Source organism: Chiloscyllium plagiosum, chromosome 6, assembly GCF_004010195.1.
Source record: "Chiloscyllium plagiosum isolate BGI_BamShark_2017 chromosome 6, ASM401019v2, whole genome shotgun sequence".
Classification (NCBI taxonomy): Eukaryota; Metazoa; Chordata; class Chondrichthyes; order Orectolobiformes; family Hemiscylliidae; genus Chiloscyllium; species Chiloscyllium plagiosum.
This window is the reverse complement of record NC_057715.1, coordinates 97,681,837-97,691,330: the sequence shown is the minus strand read 5'-3', so window position 1 is coordinate 97,691,330 and position 9,494 is coordinate 97,681,837. Positions and strand designations below refer to the sequence as shown.

Here is a 9,494-nt window from a genome sequence, read left to right as displayed (position 1 = left end):
AAGATATAAAAGAGACCTAAGGGGCAACTTTTTCACGCAGAGGGTGGTACGTGTATGGAATGAGCTGCCAGAGGAAGTGGTGGAGGCTGGTACAATTGCAACATTTAAAAGGCATTTGGATAGGTATATGAATAGGAAGGGTTTGGAAGGATATGGGCCGGGTGTTGGCAGGTGGGACTAGATTGGGTTGGGATATCTGGTCGGCATGGATGGGTTGGACCAAAGGGTTTGTTTCCATGCTGTACATCTCTATGACTCTAAGTGTGCAGATTGAATCTGCTGGTTTCTGAATTACTGGTATAGCTGATATCTGAATTGCTTGAGCTTCCTTTTAGCAGCAAGGGGCGCAGTAAAACATTCCATGCCATTGCTGATCAGGTTGGTCTATTATTCTGACTCCAATCATTCTTCTTGGGATCTCTGAGCATTTACTTTAGGATTTCGAACCACAATAAAACCACAGTTTACTTTTGCAGTGTTAAAACATCCCACCCCAAGTGCTGGCAGCAAAAAGAAACATCTGGCTTTGAGAAATGTCAAAATGTCTGAGATGGAGCGGAAAGTTTATTGGAAAAAACGAGTTCATATAAGTGAAACCCAATCTGTCAGAATTCACATAAAGCCTGACGTTGGTGGTAATTACTTTCACAAGATCTTCTAATAATGGTTTATAATCATTTTCAGTCAAATTCTGTAAATTCATGGTTGTGGAATATATAGGTCTGACGTAGTAACAAGGACAATTTTGCAAGACAAATGCTGAAATCTGAAACAAAAATCAAATAGAATTAAATTTAATTAAAAATTATATCAAATAAAGTTCAGTGTAAATAATTTTATGCTTACAAATACACATTAACTATTAAGAATCTGTGAAACGAAAAGCAGAAAAAGTGAAGCGAAAGTTAAAGTAACAGATATAGAATGTGGAAATGAGGAACAGCAGCCAGTTTGCACATTGAATACTGCAACATGATTAACTCATGTTGAGAAGATCAAGCTGGATTGCAGACGTTGGATCAATGTGAACGTGATTCCATTTTGTCATGGGAAAAGCATACCCTCTGAAACCACTCAACAAGGCATGAGTAATGCTAAGTTTTAATGGGCCAAAACATCTATGCTTTCTAGGGGCTGGAGTCTGAATGTGGGAAGTGCTATTAGATGCTAGGGCGTTCCAGTACCAGTCAAATGCATTTCAATATGCTGCATTCCACCTTGACACAGTTTATCTGTATCAAATTGGTCATAGCAAGAGTCCTGTTCCAGATGTAGTGATTTCATTGAATGGTTACCTCAAACATCTGCTGGATACAGTGTGGGACTAAACATGGCTGAGGCTATGTCTTGAATTGACAAGCAGATCAGCTTTAGAAATGTCAGCATCTAGTCCTCTGGCTATTCAATCTGTACTGCAAGAATCATTAGCACCAGTAGAAGATACTATTAACTGTAACAACACTTGTTATGCTGCAGTCTTTATTTGAGGCTGTTCTTATCCTTTTATTTTCTGCTGGTTTATCAAACTATACATTATCAATAACTGACCCATGAAGGACTCCCCTTCTCAACCTCTCCTCTCACCCAAGGCTTGGTGACCCTTTGGTTAAACCTCTACCAGTTGTCTCTCTTTAATGAGAGACCAGTCCTATGGTCTGGTAAGACTATGTTAACTTTACATTTTCAATCTAGTCACAAGTTCTTTGCTGAAGTTTAAAGTGTAATAAAATGCTCTGACATAATGATAAATTACATCCTTAAACCATGTTAAGAACTATACCTCAGGTATTGTTTCAATTCTCTTCCTGCTTTGATTTCATGTTAATAGATGAGACAATAAAATTAAATCAATAATAATGGAAAGAATTCAAATTTCTTACACTTTGAACTATTTAATTTTTGAAAGTTCTCCAAATCTGCCTGATGGAATTATTCCTTCACATAGGAATGTCTGTATATTGTATAAAGTTTAGTCGAATGCTGATTTGTCAATGACACCACTGGTCTGTGAGTCACCCAGATCTCACTCTAATTCCAAGATGTTACATGTGCAAATTATTTACTTTAATCCATATTTTCATAACCTGGCCAAGAACTGGAAAAATCCTATGTGCTGATATAATCCCAGCTGATGTTATTACTGGACAAATCACATTTCAGACAAAAATCTGGCCTGATAGATCATGTTTTTTTTCTTCTTGGTTTAAATGAAGCAGACTTTCACTGAAACATAAACACACAATGCTGCAGATTTTATTCCAATCATAAAGCAGATGTTTATTACACAAAAGAAATGAAAATAAAATAGAATAAACTAAACTATGCAGAGGCCTCCATCTCAGCCTGCTCCAGAGGTCCCTTAGCATCACAGATGCCAGCCTTTAGCCAATTCATTTCACTCCATGTGATGTCAAGAACTGATTGATGGCACTGGATACTGCAAAAGCTATTGGCCCTGACAGTATTCCAGCAATAGTACTGAAGACCTGTTCTCCTGAACCTGCCACTCCCCTAGCCAATCTGTTCCTGTACAGTTACAACATTGGCATCTAGCCAACAATGGAAAATCGCGCAAACATGTCCTGTACACAAAAAGCAGGACAAATCCAAACTGGCCAATTACCTCCCCATCAGTCTACTCTTGATCAACAGTAAAAACCTGAAAGGTGTCATCAACAGTGCTACCAAGCAGCACCTGCTCAGTGACACCCAGTTTGGGTTCTACCAGGGCCACTCAGCTCCTGACCTCATTACAGCCTTGGTTCAAACATGGACAAGAGAGGTGAATTCCGGAGGGTGAGGTGAACATGACAGCCCTTGGCACTAAAGCTACATTTGACTGAGAATGGGATCAAGGAGCCCTAGCAAAACTGGAATCATAGCATATCAGAGGAAAAACTGTCTATTCATTGGAGTCATATCTGACACCTTGGGAGATGGTTGTGGTTGTTGAGGACAATCACCTCAGCTCCAGGACATCTCTGCAGGAGTTCTTCAGGGTAGTATCTTAGGTCCAACCATCTTCAGCTGAATCATCAATGACCTTCCCTTCATTGTAAGGTCAGAATAGGGGGTACACGCCACTAATTGCACGATATTCAGCACCATTTGCAACTCATAAGATACCGAAGCAGTCCATGTTCAAAAGCAACAAGATCTGGACAATATCCAGGATTAGGCTGAAAGGTGGCAAGTAACATTCAGGCTGGACAAATATCAGGCAATGACTGTCTCCAATGACAGGCAATCTAACCATTGCCCCTTGATAGTCAGTGGTGTTACCATCTCTGAATCCCCCACTATCAACATCCTGGTATGGTCTAGCTATATTAAAACAATGGCTACAGGAGCAGATCAGAGACTAGGAATACTGCAGCGAGTAACTCACCTCCTGTCTCCCCAAAGCATGGCCATCATCCACAAGGCACAAGTCAAGAGTGTGATGGAATACTCCCCACTTGTCTGATGTGTGCAGCTGCGATAAAATTCAAGAAGTTTGACACAATTCTGAACAAAGCGGTCTGCTTGATTTCCACTACCTCCTCACACATCCATTCACTCCACTACTGAAGTCAGGAGCAGCAGTGTGTTCCATTTATAAGGTGCCATACTGAAACTTAACAAGGATCCTTAGCACATCCCAAACACACCACCACTGCCATCTAGAAGGACAAGGGCAGTGGATAAATTGGCTCACCACCACCTGCAAGTCTCTACTAAGCTTTTACCATCTTGACTTGGAAATCTATCACTGTTTCTTCAGTGTTTCTAGTCGGAATCCTGGAAGTCCCTCCCTAAGGCTATTGTGGATCAACCTACAGAACATGGACTATCGCAGTTCAAGAAGGCAGCTCCCACCACCTTCTATAGGGCAGATAGGGGTGCGCAATAAATGTGGCCAACCAACAATGCCCATAGCCCATGAATGTATCTAAAAAAATTACATGTATGACAAATGTCCCTTGTCTTTCACATCTACAAGGCTTAATTTAACTGTGGCTTCAATTTCCCATCTTGAGAATCTGATATCCTCTTGCTAGAGCCTTCATACAGCTGAACTTAAACTTTCTCAGTTTCAAAGAATTTGTTCAGAATTGTCACCAAACACTTCTGGTTCATGACTTTGAAGCTAAACTGAGGTAATCTTTTTCATAACAATTCTGAAACATTTCCTTTTTCAGGAGCAAATGTTCAACAGATTTACCTTCAGCCAAAATTTCTGCAAAACAGCCCAATGTTGAAGTGCTAACCTTAATCAAAAAAACCAAGAATCGTTTTGTTGGCTCAAAAACTCTCAATGAATACAAAATTTCATTCCATTCCAGGAACTCTTGTATTTTTAAAAATAAATCATCATGGCTACAGGAATATTTGTGAGTTAATTATTAAATACTTTCTGGCACACAGATCAAAATCCACATGCCACTAGCTCATATGCAAACCCTAAAATAAATGATATTGAATATATATATATATATAAATATACATATATATAAAACACACACACCTTACATCACATTTGATACAACTGTGAAGTTAGACGTTTTTTTGAAATGGAAACAATTTATTAACAAACATCTACATAATGAAGCAGATATTCTCTTAACGTGCAATCCAAAGGTTTTTAGGTTTAATGTACTTTCTTTTGGTCATTTTAAGTTAAAGACCTTTACTGGTTTTATTTGCTAAAGCCTGCATGTTAAATTAGTGCCATATTGCAACTGCCACTTAAGGAATCAGGAACACCATCATTTATAATTTGAGTCAAAGCAGATCTTTCACTGTAGGTTGGCATCAATTCCATTTGGTACAATAGAATGATAGACTTAATTCCCATGATTTAATATCCTATTGCTTTCTAAGGTAGGTACCAAATGTTCTGATTGTGCTTCAAACAGTCTTGCAGTGACTGGCTCCTCCTCCCCCACATGATCAGACACCAGTCCCAGATATAATGAGACTCTCTGGGGATTTTAAGCCTCCAAATAAAGTCAGCACCCAACAACCTTCCCCCCCCCCCCCAAAAAAAAAGCAACAATCATCCCTCAAGTCTTTGATGTTTCAAACTGATTCATTGGCATCCAAAATAACTTGCTTTGTATTTTAAAGTATAATTTACTTTCAACATTCACAGTTGTTAGAAGTGAAATGATGTTAATTTATGATTATAATTGTGATAATTTACTATCCCCATGAAAGCAAGCAAGGTGCAAAAATAACTCATCTTACATATCCTATTTGAATACAGATTCGTTAACCTTCTTCACATTGCATTCACAATAAATTGTTCCTTATTCATTTAGAATGCAGCCCTGTTTTGGTGGAACCTCCACAAAAATGGACAAGGCAATTCAGACACCCTTCATGCTGGCTGTCCAGTGCTTGTTGGAGACAAATGGGGTAGGTGCTTGATTCAAGTAATTGTGAGCTACTTGCTCTATACCTTCCTTAAAAATGACAATGCACAGACAGTTGAGCTCACCACAACAGCTAGAAACAAACAGGATCAGATGGGCCAATGGGCTGAGAAGTGGCAGATGGAGTTTAATACAGATAAATGCGAGGTGATGCATTTTGAGAAAGCAAATCTTAACAGGACTTATATACTTAATGCTAAGGTCCTGGGGAGTGTTGCTGAACAAAGAGACCTTGGAGTGTAGGTTCATAGCTCCTTGAAAGTGGAGTCGCAGGTAGATAGGATAGTAAAGAAGGCATTTAGTATGCTTTCCTTTATTGGTCAGAGTATTGAGTACAGGAGTTGGGAGGTCATGTTGGTCATGTTGCGGCTGTACAGGACATTGGTTAGACCACTATTGGAATATTATCGGAAAGATATTGTGAAACTTGAAAGGGTTCAGAAAAGATTTACAAGGATGTGCCAGGGTTGGAGGATTTGAGCTATAGGGAGAGGCTGAACAGGCTGGGGCTGTTTTCCCTGGAGCGTCAGAGGCTGAGGGGTGACCTTATAGAGGTTTACAAAATCATGAGGGGGGAATTCCAGAAGTAAAGGGCATAGGTTTAGGGTGAGAGGAGAAATATATAAAAGAGACCTAAGGGGCAACGTTTTCACAGTGCGTGTATGGAATGAACTGCCAGAGGAAGTGGTAGAGGCTAGTACAATTGCAACATTTAAAAGGCACCTGGATGGGTATATGAAGAGGAAGGGTTTGGAGAGGTATGGGCCGGGTTCTGGCAGGTGGGACTAGATTGGGTTGGGATATCTGTCGGCATGGACTGGTTGGACTGAAGGGTCTGTTTCTGTGCTGTACATCTCTATGGCTCTATGACTCTGTATAGGATTGTGAAAGTTTTTTAAAGGGGTAATGAAATTAAGATAACCAGAACAGATGCTAGTTACATGATTAATAATAGAGATGTGTCTAGTGCAAAAAATGATTCATATTATTTTATCAGTTTTTTAAAAATCATTCAAGGGTTGTGAGCTTCATTAGCTGGGCCACCATTTATTGCCTATCCCTAATTGCTGATGAGGAGATGGTGACGAACTGCCTTCTTTAACCACTACAGCCCATTTGGTGTCATTGCACCCGCAATGCCATTAGGGAATGAGTTCCAAGATTCTGACCCAGCAACAGTATAAGTAATTTCCCTTCTAAACCACTCGCATCCTGACTTGGAAATATTTCATTGTTCCTTCACTACATGTATACCACAGCTAACTGACTTCTAGCACTTCTGCTTGTTTGACTGTAACCTTCACAGTGCCCTGACACTTGAACTCAATCTAGTTCACACATGAGAACCTCAGTCCAACTAGTAAACTCTGACAGAGTTGAAACTGGCTTGTTAACCCATGTTCTTGTTTATTCGTCAAAGAGAAGAACACAAACTATGCCTGCAGTTTCTAACATAACCTGCAGGTGGTGGTTTGCCATTGAGCAAGGGATTATCAGCCTCTTGTTATATTTGTAGTCATAAGAAATCACAGTGTAACCTATTTTGACTTGTGATTTCATCCTCTGAAGGTTTTTTGCTTGATGTTCCCTTTGCATCTTTGGGTGTGACATTCCATTGGTCTCTCTACCCAGACAGCCAAGTAATTTAAACTCAGGGCATGTTTCGCCGAGCATCTCAGCCGGGCCCACACGGGCCACCCTGACCTCCCAGTCATTGCCCATTTCAATTCCCCTTTCCATCCCCTCTCTGACATGACCATCCTCAGACTCCTCCATTGCTACAGTGAATCAGACTGCACTTTGGAGGAACAGCACCTCATCTTCTGCCTGGGCAGTCTACAGCCCAGAGGGCTCAACATGGAGTTCTCCAATTTCAAAAACCCTCCCTTCCCATCACCTGACTCCCTTCTCAGCCCCTCCCCCACCCATTCATTCCCTTCAGTCCAACCAGTCCATGCCGACAGATATCCCAACCCAATCTAGTCCCACCTGCCAGAACCCGGCCCATACCCCTCCAAACCCTTCCTCTTCATATACCCATCCATACTCCTTTTAAATGTTGCAATTGTACTAGCCTCTCCACCTCCTCATGCTGCCTGGCTTGCTGTGTTCTTCCAGCCTCCTGCCTTTCTACCAAATAATTTACATCCAAGGCCAGTTTTGACTGTGATGTGAAGGTGCCAGTGTTGGACTGGGGTGGACAAAGTTAAAAATCACACAACACCAAGTTGAACGATAACCGGTCTTGTGTGATTTTATTTTTGACAGTATCAGCTCACTTCGCAAAGCCAAAATATGACAGATATTTCGGAAGAGGAGCGATAGATCACAGAGAGCTTGTTTATTTAGTCTGAGAGATTGCAGAAAGAGATATTCACTCCTGATGTGCTCCCAGGCAATGCTGGAAAATCCCTTAGTTGTGAAACGCAACCTAATTGTCTCATTTTTATTCACTCATAGAACATGGGCATCTCCATCTAGGCCAGCATTTATTGCCCATTCTTAATTGCCAAGAGGACAGTTAAGAGTCAGTCAACCACATTGCTGTGGCTCTGGAGTCACGTGTAGGCCAGACCAGGTGAGGACAGCAGTTTCCTTCCCTAAAAGAACATTAGTGACTCCAATGGGTTTTTTCCAACAATCAGTAATAGTTTCATGGTCATCAGTATCAGATTCTTCATTGAATTCAAATTCCACCATCTGCCGTGATGGGATTTGAACCCAGGTCCCCAGAACATAAGCTGAGTTTCTGGATTAATAGTCTAGCAATAATATTACTAGGCCATTGCCTCCCCTTATTTAGATACAAGAACAGTGACATGAACACTGGGTCAATGAATGAGGTGATACATAGCCCAGACATTACTACAACAAACTAACATATACTAATAATACATTATTACTGATAAAAGTTTTGTTTTTCACTAAAAGGAATAATTCCATAATTTGAGTTAAACGATATAAAAATACAACGTAATGGCAACTTATTACTGAGCTGTGGAATAAAAGTTAATTTAACTTAAGTTTAGCAGGTTATTTGGGAGAAAATTAATACAATTAATATTAGTGTTTCTTTTCTTAGCTTTTGCTATTTTTCTAAAGTTAGGAAAAACCATCAAGTCTAATCATTGCTGGTATTTTTGAGCAGTAGTAGAGTATTTGATGTGAAGCCTTTTAGCAATTTTTCTTTCTTATAAAAACCTTTTCAGTGGCTAACAAGTGGATCCGAGAACATGGGCAGGAGTTTCAAAGGAAATGTGGAGCTGACCCAGATGAGTAAACGACCTCTTCATCATGGGACCTCTTGGAGTACAAGAACCTGTGCTGTGCATGGAGACGGGTAGCGCCATATGTTTCTAAAATAATGACTGGGAATCCAAGCTTTGTTTGGACAGCAGTGAGGCAGCCTGGCCTGCAGCCAAAATATAGTTCAGCACTGAGTAGTATCTGAAGAGTGGAGCTGAGCAGTTGTTAACTCCAGGCAATAAAGCTCTTCATTAGTGGCAATGCTACCCCTCCCCCCCTCAATCCCAAAACCAGGACACATTGCTGCAAATTTCCATTCATTTTCAACACTGACTGTGCCGAGGTAATTGATTTCTGCTGAAGGGAATTTGGTGTCAACCACATCCAATATGGAAAAGCTGAAGCAAAGACAAGAGGACAATAAATTAACTCCAAACAAATGAAGCCAAGAAGACGTATTTTGTGAAATCAGTTCACTGTAGCAAATTTTTGCACTGCATCATTCAATTCTGAGGAGAATTTCCTTGGAAAATTAAAGGAAAATAAGGGGGAACCAAGTCTCTGTTTCTCTTGATTTTGAGATGCAAACATTTTTTTTTAATAGATATTTTTATTAGAAATTTAACATTTTTACAAGTTTACAAAAATAAACAAAACTCTCAGATATAAACATTGATATACAATTAGCTCAAATATACAATAGCCAAAATTTGACAAAAAAAAACAAAACTCAACTATCTACTAATCTAACCTACAACTAACCAGGGTGTATATTTAAGTCTCTTACATGCTCGGAATGTGTTAACATCAAATGTAATAAAACCCGTATTC

At 40.0% G+C, this 9,494-nt stretch overlaps 1 protein-coding gene across 1 annotated transcript in view; it reads left to right on the top strand.

The window, feature by feature from the left end:
* p4ha3 (prolyl 4-hydroxylase, alpha polypeptide III) overlaps positions 1–9,217 on the top strand; it is an 83,384-nt gene extending 74,167 nt beyond the window's left edge. Inside the window, exons 12-13 of the mRNA XM_043692211.1 lie at positions 5,304–5,400; positions 8,627–9,217. Coding sequence (XP_043548146.1) covers positions 5,304–5,400; positions 8,627–8,697 — 168 coding nt within the window. The 3' untranslated portion in view covers positions 8,698–9,217. The remainder of the gene's footprint in view (positions 1–5,303; positions 5,401–8,626) is intronic.
* The last annotated feature ends 277 nt before the right edge of the window (positions 9,218–9,494 follow it).